Raw genomic sequence first — 22,010 nt, forward strand, 5'->3', positions numbered from 1 at the left:
ATGATTAACAGCAACTGCCTGCTCTGGTTACTGGAAGTGATGCCCTTACTTCCCCCTTGCTGCTTATGCCTCAGTGTGCTGCTTGTGGGCATGGATGTAGGGCCAGCTGCAGTGCTGGCACGTGTGCACTGTTACCTGGCCTCGGCGTGAAGGAAGGCAGCCTTCGGCGTGAGAAAGCGGAGCGCTGGGGAGTTCAGTGCGCCCAGGGTGGGCTTTGGCCTCTTGGGTGGAACAGAAATAAATGAAGCTGCGCCTTTGCTCTGTGCCCCGGTCAGCAAACTGCTCGCGTGGCTCTACTGTTCTGCCGGTTTCCTCAGCTTTCCCAACTATCACAGAGGCAAATCCTATGGAATCAGGCAGGAAAATGTTAGGGAGAATACTGGCAAGGATTCCCCTTAACCAGCCTAGGATTTCCCAGGTGTTAAATTAGGAATGGACAGGCTGACTTTCAAAGGCTACCTCCCTGTTTCGGAGCCTTCAGGGGAGATTTTTTTTTTTTTTTTTTTTTCCTGTAGGTGAGCAGGGAACCTTTGGTATTATGGTTCTTAAGGGGAACTACCAGGAATGGAAAGGAGCTGAGGAAGTAGGGCATGGATTTTTACAGAGGTCTGCAAGCTTCATCTAGAGTGAAATTGAACGAACTCAGGCATCTAAATGGCTTCAAAACTAGCCATGGTTTCAGTGTAATTGCCCAAATCTCTCCCATAGGTGACCTAATGATTCTGCTATTTTTTCCACAAATCTCAGTTCATGGAGTGAGCATGTCCCATCTCCTCAGGACTATGAAAAGGAAAATTAGGAAAAACAGCAGCAGCAAAGATTACAAACCAACTAGAAGAAAGAAGGATATAGAAAATGTACCTTAGCATCACTGCTAATAAATAATGTTAATAAATTAGTGGATCAATTGCTGGGTCAATTACTGGATCAACACTGGATTGGTTCCAGGGGTTCCTGCCAGTGGGCTTCTGCCACGTATGACTAGTCTGCTCTACCTGAAGGGGAAGCTGTGGAGTGACCATCTGATGGCAAGAAGGATTAATTCAAAGACGGAAAACTGAACTGGTAGAGGAATGGAAAAGTCTGTACAAAATAGACTTTCTTAGCCATTTCTCTCAGCTGGGTTTTTCCACCCAAGTGTTTCTGCAGCAGATAAATTTGCTGTTTTAGGAACTTGATTTCCTAATGTAAGTGTAGAGAGTGGGAAATTAACTGAGTTGTAATTATGATGCATGTGAAGTGTGGATGATACAGAGCAATATAGACTCTTGTCTATGGTCAGTGAGATCCTAAGTATGGAGGATTCGTGGATTAGTCTTTCAAGGGCTTCTGGGTTCATAATTCTTGTTGTCAGAGGATCGGTGTTATGTCAAGACATTGTTCATTCCTGTGGAGGATAATGACTTCCTGCCTGGATGGCAAATGTTCTCATTTCCCATGAAAAGTTATAGGACAAAAGGTTAAGTACCTCCTCTAATTTCAGAAAGAAATTTTTGATATGAGCCTATAGCTGTCTTTTCAATCTGTGCCAAATGCTTTTTGTTGTCCTAGAGCTTGACTGTATTGTACAATCAGTAATGTAGTGGCTTGTTAAGACCTTGGGATATTGATTATTTTGCACATTATGTCTCCAGCCTGCAAAGTGGATGTGCTCTGTGATCGAGTGTATACTGAGTGTATCTCAACATGTGGAACTTGCATCTGGACTCCCAACATCTCTGGAATTATGTTACCAGAATATAGAATAGAACTGTGCTTATTACACTTTTATATATATATATATATATATGTGTGTGTGTGTGTGTGTGTGAATATTATATATATTTTACAGAAGCACAACAGAAGCAAACACATTTAAAGTCTTTGGCCTATTCTTCAGTAGAGTCTCAGGAGAAAAAATAAAAAAGAAATCATAGATAAATAGTGACAAAGCCATTAAAGAAAACAGAAATTAAGGGGAAAGTGGAGAAGAAAGACTGTTGATGTGATGTTTAACAGAGTCCTTCACAGAGGGTGGTGTAAGAGAATGAACTAGATTTTTCATTAAATTCATGCCAAGAAAATGGAAAAAAAAACTATTCAAGGCTTGTTGTGCTCCATTAGTTTGTTATGAGGTTTCCTGAAAATAGTATGACTTTTTCATTTTATATTATAAGGCTATGATAGGAATATTTTAGGAAGGGAAAATACTGTGTAAAAAAAACCCCTGTCTCTAGTTCCAAGACCACAGGAAAGTGTTGAGCAGTAAAGCAAAGCCTCAAGATATTTTTTGATAGTAAGGAGAAGTTGTAAACATGTATAGCTTTTGCCTCCTCCATCTTCCGCCCTCTAAAAAGCAAGAGCATGCCTGCTTTGCAGTCCCTATCGCACGAGTCCTACCTTTAATTAGCTAGCCTGGGTCCTGAGGACATGTGGCTGCAAAGCTGAGCCCGGGCTAACTGCCTCAGTATTTATTGCAGCTTCTCAGGCAGATATCGTAGCGCTGAGATCCGGGACTCAAATGCGGTGCGGCTCAAGGTGCCCAAGCCGGCTAGTGGGGATACAGGGCAGATACATCACACCAGCCTCCACCATGCTGACACGTCGCCCGGAGTGCACACGGTTACTCGTGTGCTTTCAGATTTGCAGGTCTCTTCTTCCATGGGGAGAGAGTGGGGGCACGAGGGGAGAAAACAAAACTTTTGTTTCTCCACTTCTATGCTTCATTTGAGCTTCTGATCAGACATATTTTTCATTAATTATTCACAATAGTCAGAATCCCTCACCATATGGGAAGGGGATTAATTGAAAGGATGAACCTCTGCTGCAGTTTACCACTGTTGCTCGGTCCTGGCCGCAGGGAAAGGGGCTGCAGCTATTGACTTGCTAGGTGTTTCTCCAAAGACACCAAGGTCCAGCTCCACCCAGCTTACAAAAGGACAGTTTGTTTCACATTTCAAGGAAAATTAAAGCTAATGGGTAGAAAAGAACCAACTTCTTGAACAGAGCTGAGTATATGTAGTGGAAAAATCCCTGTTCTCCTGTGCCAAGAAATGGAAAGAAAAACTACATATAAATACATATTTCTTTGCTGTAGCAATGTAACATAATGAAGGAATTAGTGAAAGTCCTTTTATTTATTTATTTATTCGATCTTACCATTTTGATCCTTCTTCCCTCACTCTCCTTATGTGGTCCAAAGGAATGTGAGATAAGTGACGGCCAATATTTTAGTGCCATGTTTTTCTTTTCAATTTTTAGGTGAAATAATAGACTTTAACATTGTTTTTTATCCTAGTAACTAACAAAGTAGTACTTGACCCTCCCTTATTTGATATCTCAAACCTTCTATAAAACAAAAATATAAATGCAGTCTGTTTGGACATGAAAGAAAATAGTTTTATTCTTTTATTTGCCAATAGGTGAAGAGCTGCTGGCAAGATGGGTAGAAAATCTCATGACACCAGAAAGGACAGGCAGGGTGGAGTCTGACTTGATCAGCAACATCAGGGCCAGTGGAGGACTGAAGAATGTCAGGAGCTGAACAGCCTTGGCCTTTTGTCCTCAAGGCAACACTTGGCAATGGCTGAAGGTTCATCTTCCATCCTTAAATAACTGAGGGTGTTTATGCTGAAAGTTATCTGCTATCTATAGGTGCAAGTTTCAGTTACAAAACGGATGTAGGACTGTTGAATGCGAAAGAGAGCAAAGTAGGTATTTCCATCAGTGAAGTGGAGGGAAAATAATGCTGATACATCTTGACTAGCTCATACAAGTTATCCATCCGTTCATTGTACTGCTGATATCTTTTGGCAACTAGCACAATGGCCAATGTACCGAGCACGTATCGGTTGTGTCATATTCTTTCTTCACTTCGTTGACACAGAACCTGCCACTAGATCTTACTAGCCTCAGTGCCACCTTTTGATTCCTGAGTATGGTGACAGTAAATGTCACTTAAGAAAAGCACGAGGGTTGTGACTGATGATAGTTTTGAGAAACACTGCATGGAGCTGCTTAACCTCGAGCAGCTGGTCTTACTGAGACTTTAAGTATAACTGTGAATGTACGCTTAGCATACCGGTATTCCAGGAAAAGAGGGTACTATATAGTGTACAACCAAAGTAGGGGGGAAGGCGAGTCCATAGTTTTCTATGAGAAAAGAGACTGGAGAGCCCACACGTGCAATTACCTGGCCCCAATGTTACTGAACTGCCGTTATTTAGTCAATGCCATGAAGATATGGATTCTATTTCAATCGTCTTGAAAAAGTAAGCTTTCAAATGCATTTTGTTGTCCTGTCAGTTAAAGTTTGTGGAAACCTGAAGTCTTTCATTCAGGTGTTCCATGACGATATCAGAAATCTTGCAGAATGGGCAGTTTTGAGTTCAGAAGCAAAATCCTGCCTTTTCTGAGTATACTGAAGCATGCATAACTGGAGGTAGAGGGGCTACAAATTCACTGGATTTGAGCAGAGCTGACAAATGGGATATGTCTTACCAAAATGACTTTATATTCCATTACACACAATGTTGGGCTCTGAAGGCTGGCAGGAAGGAACGAGCTGCTTCTAATCATGATTCAACATTATCTTTCACTGATAATAGCCTTTTCGTAATCAAAGAATGTAAAAACGAAACGCATGTTGCTGATTTTTGTGTGCACACCGATGAGCAATACAATCACAATGTGGTTTTAAATTAAATTCTTTTGTTCCTTTCTGTTAATTTCAGTTTGATGTTTTTCCCCAGTGCCAGAGCCTAATTTACAGCAGAGAAAATTCCCTTAAATTGATTTTTAAAAGTGCACTCACATACACTACATTAACCTTTTCATTCCCTTATGGTATGTGTCAAAGCAAAATGATCCCTGTAACTCTGGTTATTGCAGAGACAAATATGTATGGAGTATATTAACTGGTAGAGTTCCCATTCTTCTCAGGACGAATTTATCACATAGTAAATGAAATCCTAGCTGTGCTGATGCTTGCCTCTCTCTTTCAAAATGCCTGTGTCCCAGCACTGAGTATTTGCCTTCTCCCACTGCCATATCTCATCACTCCAGAACTCTGTTGTTGATTATGGAAGAAGTTTTGTCTTTGAATTTAGGAAAGGAGAAAAAAGCCACCAAGGACCAGGTCCTCAGGAGTATTTCTAGGTCTAACTTTTGAGTGAAACCACAGGGAATTAAGGGTCTAAACACCTTTGAGGACATGGACCTGCACATGTACGATGCAGTATCATACATATACCTTATGTGTGGTCCTGAGGAGTAGTATCATGCTGTAGTATCATGTGAATAAGCTAGATGTGAATACTCCATAAGGAATTCTGTACCAGCAGGGGTTTTGCAGCATCTCATGAGTTTAGCATGTGTGTAGGTCTCGCAAAGTGGGTGCAGTAGACAGGGAGATGAAGATGTAGGTCATATCCTTTTGGATACGATCAGGATCTGATCCAAACCTTTTCTGCACAATGTGTGATAAAGTTAGTAGACTTTCTGAGAAGAGTCCAATTTTCTGTGGCTTTTGTACTGCCAAGAAACAGTAGGGAAACATGGAGCTGTCCCCCTCTCACCGATGGACCTCTTATGCTCTATGAAGTTCAGGAGTCAAACTCCTGCTTCTCTGGAGGATTAGAGGTTGGCAAAGTGCAAAGAAAAATTCTTTTCACTGCTTTTAAGATGCTATTAAGATCAATTGTCACTGAGTGAGTTTAAAACTGATCACTGTATTCCAATGGCTTTGCTGCAGGATGGCAGAGATCCTTGTGGAATAGATCTTACTGGAGAAAAAACTACAGTTTCTGTGTCAGCTAGTTTGCTTTTTTGAATTGGAATGTGGATGTTTCAGTTCTGTTAATTCACTTAGCTATAGCCAGAATTTTACTGAATTATGGATATTTATTTCAAGTGAAAAATGAGCAAGAAAAGTGCTCTTTCAATATAGAGTCACACTTCTGTGCCACAGTTAATACAACAGAACATGGGAAACAAAGTTAGCATATTACTTTCCTTAGGAAAAATGACTTGCTGTTTGGTGGTTGTGTTTACTGATGTCTGGAAAGTTTTGAAAATGAAAACAAATGACTTTGCAAGCCTCTTTATAATGTGCCGTGAGAGCCCTAGTAAAAATAGAAATCAATTAAAACAGACCAAGCATAAGACTCGTAAACCTTTGGAGACCTTGGAGTCACTTTGTCTGACAGCAGCATTCAGTCCTGAGCCAGTCCACTGACATTTCGTGCCAAAAGCCCTAGTACCCTTCAAAGAGCTGTAATTCTTCAAACTGCAATTTTCCTAAGCTAGGGTTGGACAAGAGCCAATGGGAATTAAGACTTTCTTTAAAGTTCATGAACGTCAGGATATCCAAGAAGTGTCTTCTGTTACTTAGTTCAAGAATATCTGGAAAAGCATGTCCCAATGGGAGAGGAACCAAGATGTTGATGGGACTCCCAGCTATTTTCAGGAAAGTCTCTCCATGCCTGGACTCTGCTCTCTGCCGCAGCATCCAAGACACCCTCACAGAAGCCAGTGGGGGTTATTCATATCCCATGATGGGAAAAACAGCCATCCCTTGGCTGTTCTAAGGCCCAGATCCTTTGCTCCTTGCTTCTGCATGAGTAACAGTACAAGCTCAAGCAAACAATTTTCATTAAGTGAGAACCACAGAGCTGAAATGAGTTAGGAGCTGTAGCTTAGATTTAGGATCTGGGACTCAGGTGGAGTTTAGGGCTACATTTATATTTCAAAATAACCCAGATATGCACATGGGCCCAAGCATAGGACTGTAATTGCCCACAAGGTTTGTTGGTACGCTCCCATGTGTGATTTTGGCCCATAACAGCGAGGACTTTCCCAGAAGTGCCACAGCAAAGATTGGATTCTGAGTGGGTGGGGACTATTTTAGTAAAGGCAGTTTTGATATATTCATGCTGTGTTGAAATGTAAGAGAGTTTAGCTGTGTGGATGTGAGGTGTGCTGTGCCAGTTGGCCTTGGGACTGGAGAACAGACTTTGCTTTATTTACAGGTTTGTGTTTAGCTATGACACCAGGAATAAAAGATTCAGGGCATTAGAGAGGCAGAGAGACCAGGCAAAACAGGTCTTGGCTGTATAGGCTGGGGTGAATGGGTCTGAGCGGAAAGAGAAAAGCCTTCATTATGGATCTTTCCCCCAAACTGTTTGTGTATTTTCCATTTAAAGACATAAAGAACATTGAAAACAGGTAAGATGCATCTCAGAGTGAACAGATGCAGCAAACCCACACTGCTTTTCCAGTGCTCAATTTTGTTAAATTTTATCCAAAAGAAGCAAATTCCTTCTTTATTTTTCATGAAAATCTTGGCTATATGATACAGATGGGAATAGAGCAGTACAGCTCCACATATCAAATATGACTGTGGTATTTTGGACTTTGATCCTTGAAACGATAGAAGATGAAGATTCTATTAAAGGTAAAATTGTTAGATAAGTAGCATCTTGTGTAAGTATTATTACAATAATGAATAATACAATTGTATTGCCTTTGAAAAATCTGTACATCAGACAATTTGTATTTTTAAAAAAAGCCCAAATGATTGAGGTTTGAAATAAGCTATATAAAAGTTGTATAATGTGAATTTTAGCACCCAAAATAACTCTGGAGTTTGCATTTTACATGCCTCCTATGCTATACTTTGATTTTGATAGGACATTTAGATGCTTGAGAAATACAACATCATAATCTAGTTAATTCGTAATATATGGAAAAAATTAAAGATTCAGGCATGCTACTAAGAATGTTGTTACTGACCTCAGTAAGGATGGGTTCTGGCTTAAAATGAGAATGAATTTTTCTCTCTCTTCAGATATTACTGGTTTACTTAAGGGAAATCTGTTTTTTCTTTTTTTTTTTTTTTTTTGGTGAATGAAACTTTATTTTAAAACACAAGTTCCTGTGTAATGAGAATGATCATTGCATCAGAAACAAAACCAGTGTTTGTAGTGCTGAGTAACATTTACTGCATTATTTAACATGATAGTTTAATCTCAGTGGAGCAAAACATCTCTAGAATCTTGATGAGTAAAGAAATATGTGATTTTTACTGGTTCCTTACCGAAATTTGAGATTATTTTAGTGTGCATGCATCAGATTGTGTCATGATGTCTATTTTGTTAGTTTGGACTTTGTTCAGTGAGTGAAAGCTTTGCTTTGTCTCTCTTAATGGACGTTCAGATTAATTTTCGTTAGTTAGGAAATCCCATTATTATGGACTCTGGTCAAATGTTCTTTCCCTAAAAAAAGGCTCTGAATTGGCACTGCAGCTTCCTCTTACCTTCACTGCCATCCCACGTCATCGGTTTGGCCGTGCTGGTCGCCTCCCTCTGTATCTCCAGGGCTCGAGGTGAGGTGTTGCTGCCTGTCTCTGACCTGCTTTGGTTGAGTGCTCCCAGCAGCGCGGTGACTTCTGTCGCTGCTGTGTCGCACCCCAACCACCTGGCTAAGCCCTTCCGCTGAAAATCCAATCCACCATCGCCTGGTAGGAAGAGGTGATGAAAGAAACGTGTTTTGAACAAAAAATAGTTGATTTATTTCAACCAGTAACAGTAGTGAGGCCTCTTTTCTATTTCTTCCTGTTTCTTTTTTCCATACGTGCACTAAGCTCTGCAAGTGTTAATGAGAGTTGCGTGCATTGGCCAACTGAAGAGTGACCCTCCTCTAGCCCCCAGCTATTTTAATTCACACATGAATTAATGTAATAATTACTGTAGATGTTTTTGCAAGTAACCTGGCAAGGTAATTTTTACTTTCTCAGCATGCAAGGCATTTTATACATCCTGAGTTTGATGGACATCTCAGAAGGATGAAAAATGAAATCGATAAACCCATTTTCTTCCCACCTGCTGTGCATGGCATTTACGTGTCGCAAACAAACCTCTTCTGACCGTCTCTGCAGCTCGGTAACGTGAAAACTCTGCTGTCTTCTCCACTGTTTTTCAGATTGTTCAGAAACAAATTATTTAGGAATTAAATTTTGTTCACTTCATGTCTTCCTTCCTGTACTGTTTAGAAAGACATTACTTAGAAATTAAATTAGAGAAAAAATGCTTATGAGTTAGGAAAACATAATATTAAAAAGAATTTCTAATGCTGTCTTTTCACCAGGGAGATTAAACATCTCACTATTTCACTTATCGCAGATTCTTCCTATGTGTTCAGAGTCATAAGCTGAGTGATGTTTCCCTTCTTATTTTTTTAAAAAACGCAATTTCTCTAAAACTTGTAATTCCATTTTACAAATGTAAGCAGAATGGCATTAAAGGAGGGAACAGACTTGAGAGACTGTTTCTCTGAGCTTTCACATCTTGCAGAAAAGCTTCTTTTCATATTTCGTATTTCTTGAGATTGTTGTTCTTCAAGATATAGAGAAATGGTATCCTAGCAAACTTTGGCAGCTTAATCCTTTGCAGATGCTTTCTGATGGGTATGAGCTGTTTCAAGGCTTGGGTGACCATCACAGCTCAGCTTGGAGGGGGAGTAAAACTTCCAGAACATTATAGTGGCAAAACTGCGGCAAAGCAACTGCTGTGGGATACTGAGGTCCTGGGATCACTGACATAATCTGTAGCATTTGGGCTTGCCAAGTCTGTTCATGGATCCAGTCAGAACACAGACTCTTATGCAAGAAAATTCAAAGCATCGAACCAAGTTTCATGGCAGATATTCCATCCTAGAGGAGAATTTGTTTCTGTTTTAGCAGGTAAATATGTGTGCTTATATCAAATAAAATCAAAGAAATGCTGTTGATTTTACAAGGTTTGTCACTATTGGGAACGGATCTCTGATTACCACTTGAATTACAGGAGCAGCTTTGGGCTCCAGTGAGGAACTGGAGTCCCACTGTTCCAGGGGATATAAAAACATTTAGGTTACATGATGAACGAAACTGAAGGTGGGAAAGTAAAGAAGATAAATAAGATGACATTAAATCAAGGCCATCACAGTTCTTGGCGAAATCTCTAATCACACATGTTGTCTGTTGTACTATGTCCGTTCTCCTGGGCTTGAGTCACAAGATGATCATACCCTTGGCTGGAGCCAGGCTTACTGCTTCTGGCCTAACTGGTGATTGGAGCTCAAAATTTTGTCAGCTTGAGAATAGACTCCTGGCAGGATTTCCAGAGTCCAGGTTCAAATTTTTAACTTATTCTGGAAATTCCACTTATTCACTCTTTTCCAAAGTGCTAGGAATATTTTGATAATGATTCAAATAGTAATGTCGCATAGTTATATTTCTTAAGGAGTAGGAAGATGTTAGTGTGGTCACTATACTCAGGTACAAAAGTCATGTGAGATGCCATTTCAAAATGTAGAGAAGCTAAATTAATCTTTTAGTGCTGCGAGGTCTGGAGAGGATCCAAAACCTCTTCATCATAATGCTCATAAAAATGATGTGAAGTTATTAAATATCCATTTCTACAGTACTGTACTGCAAGGAATTCCAGATAATACTATATTTAGATATTTTTACAGATTTTTTTTTTAATTTAGAGGTAGCTCTGGGTTTCATTTGTAGCTGACACACACTGGCTTTGCTCCAGTGGAGGCAATGATCTGTGGCAGCCAGTGCTAGCTGAGGATCTGATGCCTTCTGCTCTAAAATTGTGGAAGACCCGTCATCTGTTAAAGCTAACAGTTAGGTGTAAGGTGCAGATGGCATTCATTTTCTTCTATTGGTTTTGTAACAAAAACATGTAAGATTGGATGTTCTATCAAAGCATAAAGCGTGCAGGATTTATTTTTGCAAAGGCATTTGCAAAGGCATTTGACTGTTACAGATACAGCCTTTTTTCTTACTTATTTTCAAATATTCTGTTAATGTCCACTCTTAAAGTATTTGCCCATGCACTTGGCAGAAAATTATGAGAGCAGACATAGCTACAGAACCAGAAGCAGTGACCTAAGGACATTCATAAAATAGCTTCTCATATGCGAAGGGTAAGATACTGTGTTGCAGATGTGCAGGCAAAAAGATTTTTTTCTCGCAGTAGTTGAAGCAGACAGCACTGATGCTGTTATTAAGTTGTTACTCCTTATTAAGGAAAAGCATCTTTTATCACTAGTAGCTGAAGAAAAGCATAGTGTCTTTCATCTCTGCAACAAGCAGGATGTTTTTTCCCTCTGAATCCTGCTGGAGAACTCTTGCAGGGAAGCCCATGTATGCATCATGCCTCATTTGGAAAAGCAGTCCAAGCTCTTTTTTCTCTCACTAGGGCCCCCAAAGTATCACCTTCTTCATCTGATCCGCTGAGTCTGAAGAAGCCTTTCCTAAATCAAAGTGATTTCCTATTCAACGTTACACTTGAGCTGGAGCACAACTCACAGTGGTCCGCAGCAGGAGGAAGAGAGGGAGGCAAGCAGGGAGGAGAAGGAGAGGACACTTTGATAAGGAAATAAACAAAGCATGAAAAGTAACTCAACTTGAATTCAGAAAATAGAAAGATACACATATATGCTTATTATTGTTTCACAGAATCACAGAATAGCTGAAGTTGGAAGGGACCTCTGGAGTTTTCTAGTCCAACCCCCCACTCAAGCAGGGCCACCTAGAGCAGGTTGCCCAAGATTATGTCCAGATAGCTTTTGAATATTTCCAAGGAAGGAGACTCCACAGCCTCTCTGGGCAACCTGTTACCAGGTCGCTGTTCCTGGTAGTGCTCTGTCACCCTCACAGTAAAGAAACTTTTCATCGTGTTCAGATAGAGCTTCCTGTGTTTCTATTTGTGTCTTTTGCCTTTTGTCCTGTTGCTGGGTACCACTGAAAATAGTCTGGCCCCATCCTCTCTATACCCCCCTTTAGATACCTATTCACGTTGATCAGATCCCCCCTCAGCCTTCTCTTCTCCAGACTGACTAGTCCCAGCTCTCTCAGCCTGTCCTTATAAAAGAGATGCTCCAGTTCCTTCATCATCTTAGTAGCCCTTCATGGACTAGTAGCTCCCTGCCTCTTTTGGACCAGGGGCCCCAGGCGCTGGACTTTCTCCAGTAACTCCATATCTGTCTTGCGTTGGGGAGCCCAGATCTGAACACAGTACTCCAGTTGCGGCCTCACCAGGGCTGAGTATTATTTATTGCATTATGATATTTCCCAAGAGCTATAGTCATCAATGAGGTTTGCACTGTGCAAGGCAGAGTACCAAGAATGATTCTTGCCCATAAAGATCCTATGTCCTAAATTTGAGACAGAAAAGGCGATGGATCCAGACAGGTAGAGGAGTGCAATGAGACAGTATCGATCAGCAGTATAACCAATGGCCTCGGCAAACCTCCTGCTGTAACCACTGCCTCACACACACAGGTTTACTGCCATTACCATTGTGGTTAATACTTCGTTTTTGCTGCACAGGGTTAATAACCTACCAGTATAGGGTGCCCACTCCTAACCTCATTCGTAATACTATTTAGCAGTTGCAATCTGCAGCAATTTTATAAAGAATTAACAGCAGGAATATTTTTCCACTGAACAGCATAGGAGTTTTACCAGGGATAACAGTGTTCCTAGGATGTGCCTTAATTTGTAAGCAATGTTTTTATTTTGGCCTATATTCTGAAATCAATGAGATGACTTGCCAGAGATGTTGCACTCAGTATAATGGGTCAAGAGGCAAATGTTTTAATTCAGAATAAGGTAGTGTGAGAAATGAAAGTAGAATACATATTCCGGTGTTAACTGTGTGTTTGCAAGCTTTCTAGAAGATTGTTTATTTACTGTGTTTATGGAGATAGCATTTCGGGTCATAACCAGGTTATTTAATTAAAATTTTAGAAGCAAATCAGCAATCCGAGAAGCAGAGATTGCAAACTGCAAGCATGGCAGATAATGAAGCTCAGCAAAACTTCTCCTATAAACCTCATTCTGCCCCTGCTGAAGCCAATAAAAGAGCTTGTACCCGCTTTTGTTTCATACCAGTATACATCACTTTATTTATTTATTTATTTATTCTGATTTGTGCTGGTGTGAGAAGAGAGCTCAGTCTCCTACGTGCATGTGTAGCAATGCACCGGTGAGATTTCCCACAGGTGTAAATCAGTTCATGTATCCTATGTGAGCTTTAAGTGAATGATACCAGGTAGGATGTGTCCTGGGGCACTTTTTTTAAACCTTTGCTTGCAAGGAGGACTCTGAAAGAGGAATCGCTGGGAAACCCAATCCTTGGAAGAATTTCCCTGGGTGAAATACGTGCTGTCAGGAGAAGGTAGCTAGGCTAACTGAAGGAGGAGGTGAAAGCCTGTTGCATCAGTAGCCCAGGCGTACAGTGTGATCCACTCCAGCAGTAAACGTTGTGTCCTGAAAGAGCAGTATGACACGTATAGATTTTGTTATTATTTCACAAAAGTGGCAGCTCCTTATTGAAAAGGACTAATTGTCCCGTTGTGACCAGTGCACTACGGATACTTAAGAGATGTTGCTCCATGGCCAACATTTCTTTAAATAACACCAACACTTAACAAGTGATGTCTGTGTTGTTTTTCTCTCATTTAACAATAGTGACATGAGTGTTAAAAAAAAACACATACACACAGGAAAAAGAGCTGTGCCTGAAGAGTTTTTAAGAAGATATTATATTATTCAAATATGGCTACCTAGCTGGCAGCCTTTCAGAAGGTTTCAAATAAACATGCCAGAAATAATTTTGTTGACAGCATCTTGGGTTGGAGCATTTCCAGCCTTCATCCGTAGCATGTCAGTACAGTGATTCTTTCACAGGCAGGAAAATATGTCATCACAGATCCATAGTTTAGAGCCTTAAAATACAGTAGACGTCTGGTTTGTGGCTTCAAAGTCGACTTCACAGGTGGGCAGCATTCTTTTCAATCATAAATGGAGATGAAAGTGATAACATTTATAGTTTTTGATCTGTGGCATCAATGAAGTGTGCTTATTTTAAAACCTGTGGTAACGTCTGTTTTACTTTCCCAATCCTAAACCAATTAAGGTTTTATGTAAGAGAAAGAAGTGTGTGGAAAACAAAACACAAAGGAGAAAAAAAAAGGAGAAAAACAAGCTGAAGGCTTTTAGCTTGCTTGCAGAGGTCGTTCAGACTTTGTGTTCGTTCTTCACCATAAACGGAAGGGAGCAGGTAACTGCTTCGAATAACTGCCTTTTTTTTCAATGTTTCCCCTTATACTAATGTCAGTAGAATCATTTTGCCAGAGCAAAAAAAAAAAAAAAAATTGTGTGCTTGCTTTATTTTCATTTGTGTAATACGTTGTCAGTATTACAACCAAAGCGATATCTTCAGGATGAGCAGCCATGATTAATGAGGGATCTCTGCATTCAAATCTGCATACCAGGACCTTTCAGGAAAGGGCAAATTGTACTTTTGTGCTGCACATTAGAAACAAGAGCTTCGAGGTGCCGTTTCAGAATTATTTACCTACTTGAATCTGTACCTACCTGGGGCTTAATTAAACATCTTCCATCCTGAGCAGAGGTACTTTCTTGAAGCAATATGAATATGTAGTTGCTGCCTGCTTGGGGGAACCTGCTTTTAAGGAATGGCAGTTTGCTGCCAAGCTTGTGGGGTATCAGAAAATAGTACAGAGGCTCTAAATTCCTTGAGGTAAGAGCTGGACACAGTTACACAGCATCATCTCTGTGGAATTAAGAAAAATACAGGTAGGAGAGACCTAAGACTTTTGTGCTCACATATATATAGCATACTGTGTGTGCAGCAGATTTGTTGTAAGAGTAAGTGACTCCATCAAAAGAGACTTCAAATGAGTGAGAAGAACAAAAAAGTAACTTTCCAAGCCTATGGAAAGAAAAAAACTGTTTACATTTCTGTTGAAATGTCCTTTATTTCATCTTGCCTTTTATCAGGAAATTCTCCTGATGGAATTTTTGAAAGCAAAATAAAAATGGCCCTTTTAACTTCCTTGCAATGTATTAAAACGCCAAGATTTTGGGGTTTTTTTTTTTTATGAAAATTTTCCTCCTCTTGATCTGCTAGAATTTCTCAGTGTTATTTATTGTGATTTCGCTCACATATTGATTGGATAACTAACGAATTGATGGGATTATGATGTGATAATGGAGTCAGTGAAAGTACTGATGTACTGAAATTTTAAATGTCTGTGTGAATGTCTATCACCCTGGGATCCATGCATGGGGAAACCTCACTGAATGCAAGGTTTTTTTTGATCTTTTGAATGGGTTATTAAATCTAATTCAAGTCCATGAACTATATATATATATATATGTATTTTTAAATAATTTCTAACTATTTGGAGGAGTTTGCTGGATTATTTTCAGGAATGTGTCCTTTATAAGCTTTTGATAACTAAACTTTTCTAACTAAAGAGAAACCGTTTCTATATGGGCAGCAGAAACCAGTGATCTAAATGTTCAGTTCAAACTACCATATTGATTTTTTAATAAAAAGTTTTTCTTGCCCTCCATTCTACATTATTCTATTAGTTCACAAAACAGTCATTGATTAGATACTGTAAACTGCTTGTCTGGGAGTTTTTGTTTACTTTTTGGTAGAGATATCTCTTATCTCTGGTAGAGATTTTTATCATGCTGAGGTTTGGAAGATAACAATTTTGACCACAGTCTACTGAGCATTGAAGTTAGACTGAATACTGCAAAAAATTTAGCCTTAAATAGAGTTCATTGTATGTCTTGCATGGGAGCATCAAGACTAATTTAAAGTTAGAGTTGACACTTGATATCAGCCCTGGGAGGCTCAAAATGAGATTAGACTCTTTTAGGGGATTGGAGGGGGGTTTCCCTCATATGCTACTTCCATGGATTTCATGCACACAGCAGCACAGCTCCTTCTTTCCAGCTCTGGGACATTGTCTGATGTATAAATATTAAAATATGTGTGTGTGTGTGTGTGTGTGTGTGTGTATACATTCCCTGATCCTGGCTGGCTGCCTGTCACAGAACTGCTATTCCCATGCTGTGACTGATACAGAAATCTCATATAAAGGTCCTAGCACTGGGGAGGTCAGTGATATAGCTGCAGTCTGTAGACATTTTTAATATTTAGGCAATTGGAGGAGATACTGGGAGTTACATTTCAACTGTGTAACCAGACCAAAGATTTGAAAGGCCAGAGCTTTTTGGCATCAGGTACTGCAGAGATGTGTATGATGCATCACTTCCTTAAGACTTGCCAGAAGAAATAGTGCAACAGCTTATTAGGTACCTAATTGCACAAGCAAATTCTGATGCGCAGGCAGAAAGGTAGGGGGTTATGGGCATAGCTAAGCAAATACTATCATGCTAGATTTTAAATTGCCTACATGATCTTCAGCCTCACTAGGTTCTTGAAAAAGATTTTTCTCTTATTTCAGTTGAACATAAAATTCAGGGTTTAGCTTCCAAAACTGACCTGCAACTGCATTATAAATTAGAAGAGTTGAACATAATAGGGTTTTCTGAGATGCTTTATCGTATAACTACGACAAACTTATGTTTCTTTTATAATTGTATCAAAAATATTGGAAAGGTAGATGAGGCATATATGTCATTGTAGATCAAGGCTACTTCTTGATGCAGTTTGCACTCTGATGCCTCCTTTTCCTATTCTTTTGCTCAAACCTGTGATTGGTCCATTGTGAATAAAACAAGAGTGGTTGAACAAATATTCCTCTGCAATGACTCAGTAAGTAGGAAAATCCCACACGACAGCTCTGCATCCCAGCTCTGTGCTGCAGGAAGGGTTGTCTGCAATTAGGAACATACGATTTTTGTGCTGTGATTTGTTGTCTAGAGTATTCCCCGGTCAAGACTATAACATGTTGCCCTTTTAATGATGGTGGGGGATCCTGGTAAGTTTGCCCTGCAGATACCTGGATACTGTCATTTTATTATTGAAAAGCTGTTGGGGAGTATGAAGCCTGCACTGATTTTGCTATTGGATAGGCAATCTCTATGGTGGCATAGGAACGAAGATTAACTCGGGCACATTCATTAATATTTCATTGCCTAGTCCTGCTCAAATCTTCATTAAGAAGAACCCATCAACAACATTCATTGGCATAAGTCTTGCAGAAAGTAGAAGGAGAGAGTGGGGCGTGTCTGATGGAAAACTGAAACTGGAATAGCTGTTCTGAAGTAACTAGGAAAAGATATCTCCAGCAGGAAAGCTAAAGGATGCTGTAGCTAAAAGGCATCTTTTATAGATGCAGTATTGCTTCCTCCTACGTCTTTCTACTTAGTGTATCTGTGTCAGTCTTGTAGTGTTTGTATCTTACTTCTACTTCATTGCCCCCGAGAAACCGTTAGGACTTGGCAGTGCTTGTGTAGAGGCACTGTGTTTGTCAGATGCTTTCTCTCCATTTTTCCTGTTGTTTCTTTAGGTTACACTGTGCTTTACTGTGAAAGTAAAAATATTTATGTCACTGAGTAACAAGACCTGGATTCATTTCTTGGATTTATTTCTGTTTTGTATGTGACCCTGGGAAAGTCATATATACTCTTCTGAGTTTTTATGCACTACCTGAAAAATGGGGACCATAAGACTTTCCTGACTTACAAAGCTTTTGCAAGATTAAATTAATTAATATTTATAAAGATGCTTAGGGTGAAGATACTCTTTAAAGCCATGGTTTATATTCTCACTTTTCCCTTGTTGGCAAAATTGCAGTTCTTAAGACCTACCTTTCAGATTTTTTCTCCAGTAAGATCAATAGACTACATATTTGTTCCTTCTAATTATTTTTCATTTCGAATACACAACCAAGTGCAACTGAAGGAAAAGCAAGCTCCATTACCCAAAGAAAAAGAACCCTCTTGTCAGTTCAAGAACTAGAATAAACTCAAAAAGAAATATAGACATTACCTCTAGATGTTTAATGACTCACAGCTTTGCTCTCCACTGCCCGCTCATAACCTTTTTCAGTTAATCTGGATCTTGCAAGGCATAGGAAAAGGGTCACAATATTATCTTTTTCTGTAAAATAGATTCTTGATATGGAAAAAAATGAAAAATGTTTTTTTTTCATGCTATTTTCCCAATGTTTTCCTAATATAAAAACTGTGACATTTGGCAGCACTCCCTGCTCAAGTCATGTTCATATATAAAATAAAAACATTATGGTAAGTGAAATTAACTCTTTGGATTTCAGAAAACTTGAATCTATTACAAGGCTTTATTTTTTCCCCCTAAGAAAAGGAGGAAAAAAAAAAAAAAAAAAAAGAGAGAGAGAAAGAGACAAAAGAAGAATCATCAAAAAACACCATCAGGAACTATCTTAGACTCACCACCCCAAATAATATAGGAAATGAAGCAAAAATCCTGAGTCAGTGAGGCTGACAGTGAGGAGGAGCATTTGGAGCTGTTCTGGCTGTGAGACCACCTCTGCTGAGTGAATTCAGCCTTCCAAGAAAGTGAACTCCACTGATACTTTGCACAGTTCCTGCGGATGCTTCAATGCATGTGTGAAATCAGATTTAATGTACAACGCCAAGGGAAATCCTGTGAAAAGCAAGACAGAGATAAAGTGCAATAAATATTTAAGATCTTCATAAAACCTCAATCATGAGAGCAGAATTGCCATATACATAGAAGACAAAACGTATGGTCCAAACACAGTCAAAGCAATCACTGAATAGTGATGGAGCTTTTATTGTAATGTTTTAAGGCCATGATTGAATATAATGTATATGTTAGACAGGCAACATGTTGTTGTGTTGGTAGACCTGCCTAGACATGAATGCCGTGGCCTGCGGGGGCTGTGAGGTGTTCTGAGGAGAGAGAAAAGGTCACTGTGGGGATATCCTCCTTGATTTTTTTATCTCTATACATGCCCCTGTAAATTATTTATCTTCTCATATTTCTCTCTGGTATCCTATTATGAACGCCTCTTGAAAGTTACTGTAATACTCTTTATTCTCAGACTTAAGGAGGAGAGGTGGTCAGTCATCTTTTGATAAGTGAATTCAGACGAGTCCTGGTGCAGGCGACCGGAGCCTGGACATGAGAAAGTGGTGGGAAGTGTGGGTTGCACCACTGAGTATCTTATCTGTGTCCTTTGCCTCACCCAGACCCTCGGTCCTGCCTGCTTCCAGACCAACGTGCCCTGTGTTTGCCTTCTGGTCTAACATTTAGCTGTTTTTCCCTCTGTGTATACATAAAACATGACTCTAAGCAGTGGCTGCTGAATGATGGCTCCTGTAGTCTTTAAGCCCCAGAGGAACCCATGGCAGATCCTGCCTTTTCATCACTCTGCTCAAGAGGAGGAACCCAGGGAACTGGAGGTGGAGGGAAGCGGGTGTCGGCAGGGACAGTCCCCCAAGGATCTGAGCAAGGTTCACCTGCTCGTACAAAGGAAAAGTTATCTCAGAGGTGAAACACCAGACCCTTTCCATTTATTGGCTGTGTAATCTGATGTGGGATTAATTAAATTAATACTACAATGTATTAGAATGGCATGAGCTGTATTTAGCTTACCTGCTTCCACCGTCATGGCCATGGAGTATATGGTGTGGTTTTATGCGAATACCTTGCTGTTTGTTTCCTTATCTAAGCACTTTTGCTAAATGTTCACTTTCCTTTGATATTTCTAGGAGCTGGTGGGGAGTAATCCTCCACAAAGAAACTGGAAAGGAATTGCAATTGCCTTACTTGTTATTCTCGTTATCTGCTCCCTGATTGTCACCTCTGTTATACTCCTGACGCCAGGTATTTATCACCTTTAACTCACTTTCGTTCTGTTTTTTTGTCTGTCATTTCACACTTCTAAGGGCAAAGGGATTGCAAAATGATTGCAAAAACAACATCAAAGTAATCATCCTTCCGGTTCTTTAGCCTGATGTGACGTTGAGGTCAAGATTTTCTCAAGTAGATTGGTTTAGAGTTTTTTATTTTGATCAAAAGTCTAGGGCAGCTGAACTGAAGACACTGGGGTGAAACCTGGCTGCCAGAACATAGAGGGGGAGTATCAGGTTAGATACCCACGGTATCAGCTACTGAAACAGCACTGCTCTAAAACAGCACTAAGTGCTTATGTTTAGGCACCTGAATCCCATCCCGTTTGCCTGTGTACTTGACTGACTTGAGACCAGACCTTAATGCTTCAGCTTTACCAGTCAGTTCCAGGCAACTATGTGCTAGACAGTGCCTTTTGAGAGCAAATAATTAGTAATGTCCTAGTGAGAGATTCTGTAAGTTAATCCTATCGCCAAGTTTCAGCATTGTCCTGCACATACAGCCTTTGTAAATTCCTTCTCACAGTAGCTACTGAGGTTGTAGCCTTGAATTTTAATGTGATATCGTTCTGATTATTTATTATGTATTTATACAGCCTTGTAAATTCCTGAGACTAGTTACAGAGTGGAAATAATGGGCTTTCGTGGCTCTGAAAAGCTTGCGATCTGAATAAGAAAAGGCAAACAAATGAAAGGCGAGGCATAGAAAAGATAATTCCGTGTCACAAAAGGTTGGAAGTTACAAATCGTAGGTCTGTAACAAGAGCATAGGGTGATGCAGGGACAGAGATGAGATGTGAGTTCTCATCTCTGAGATGAGAAGTTCATAAGAGCTCATAGTACATGAACTAACATGAAGTTCAACAAATGTGGCCTATCTTCTCTGACACAACTCTTATTCTCAGTCCTACCATACAATAGAGAGTGATAAAGTAGGAAATACTTTAGAATAAGAATACTTAAGAATAACTTCACTGAGTTAAATATGAAAATGAGTGGAACAATCCCTACATTGTCTTTTTGGATGCTGTGTGCAGTTTATTTCCTGCTATCCCAAAGTTCTCAATGAACTGCAGAATCTAGTGTTGGGTCTTTGGCTGATATAAATAGACATAGCATTAACTGTAGTGATGCTGTTTTGAAATAAAGTGGGGGTCTATCTCTTATATTGAAATTGTATAACTGTTTCTGACTGTCATGCCAGACTAATTAAATTAATTAATGTTAAACTTGTTTTAAGGTCTTTCTTTAAATTATTTTCACTAGGGATCAAATTTAACACCTTTGGATATTGTAGTTCATCTAAATGTGCACACTGAGGTGTTTTGGGGCATAGTCTGTGGTCTGTAATCACATCAGGTAAAATTTAGTTGCAGTAATGAATATTGTCCCTTCCCCATTAGATATGGAAATGTTATCTTTTATTTTGCAGAAGCGTAATTCAGACTTTTCAAAAATGAATGTTGAATCCTATATTCCTAAATACATATTTAGGACATTCAAGAAGTTGTCAGTGGTTCAGATAAATCAGATTGCATGAATAAGAACATGGTTATAGCTCACATTTAAGAACAGATTTTCATGTAGATGGATGCATGGGCAAAAGTTTAAACATACCTGCACAGTCTCAAATATAGTCTAAATCAGGAGTCCTCTTTTTTCCATGACCACTTGTAACAAAGATTTGTTTTTGTAAGGATGTCATATTGTGTGGAGTCAGAATAAAATCTGTTGAAGATTTAGCAGCTCTAGTTCTAATTCTGGGCTCAGTGTAGACTTTATGCAGGACTTCTCCTGAATCTTGCTCCCACTTCTTCATAGTAGAAATGATGCAAAATGCACTAACGACTGTTATGATTAGAGATACTGCAGTGGTGGTGTTGAGGTAAGTGTCTAGACGTAAAAGTTTTACTCAACTTTGGGACCCTGTAGTTATCTTCTGAAGCAGTGTGTTCTAATTTTGAAAGTTGTTTTATGTCGCATGAAATAGGAATGTAGAATATACATATTCAATATTATACATAAACTTCATATGTGTATTTGTGTGTTTATATTTGTATGTGCATACACAAAGACCTTGTCTCTTTGGGATGTGTATGTGTATACACATATACACATAAATCACAGTTATTAGTATGTACTTAGCAACAGCTCCAAATAGGACCTTCGAGAGAGTCTCTATGTTTAAATCTTTGGAATAACCAATGCCATTTTCTTTTCTATTTTCTGTTCATGGTTTCTGAGACTTGCAATTACCCAATTTGCTCAGACTGGGTTTGGATTGTTTTTTCCCTACTGATGTTTCAGAACCTTCTCCCACATGTGA

The 22,010-nt window shown here is 39.5% G+C and overlaps 1 protein-coding gene across 2 annotated transcripts in view; it reads left to right on the top strand.

The window, feature by feature from the left end:
* DPP6 (dipeptidyl peptidase like 6) overlaps positions 1-22,010 on the top strand; it is a 424,897-nt gene that overhangs the window by 226,659 nt on the left and 176,228 nt on the right. For both annotated transcript variants that reach the window (XM_062567660.1, XM_062567661.1), the window contains exon 2: positions 19,544-19,658. In XM_062567660.1, the coding sequence (XP_062423644.1) occupies positions 19,544-19,658 (115 nt within the window). The remainder of the gene's footprint in view (positions 1-19,543; positions 19,659-22,010) is intronic.

This window comes from Rhea pennata, chromosome 2 (assembly GCF_028389875.1).
Source record: "Rhea pennata isolate bPtePen1 chromosome 2, bPtePen1.pri, whole genome shotgun sequence".
NCBI classification, from domain to species: domain Eukaryota; kingdom Metazoa; phylum Chordata; class Aves; order Rheiformes; family Rheidae; genus Rhea; species Rhea pennata.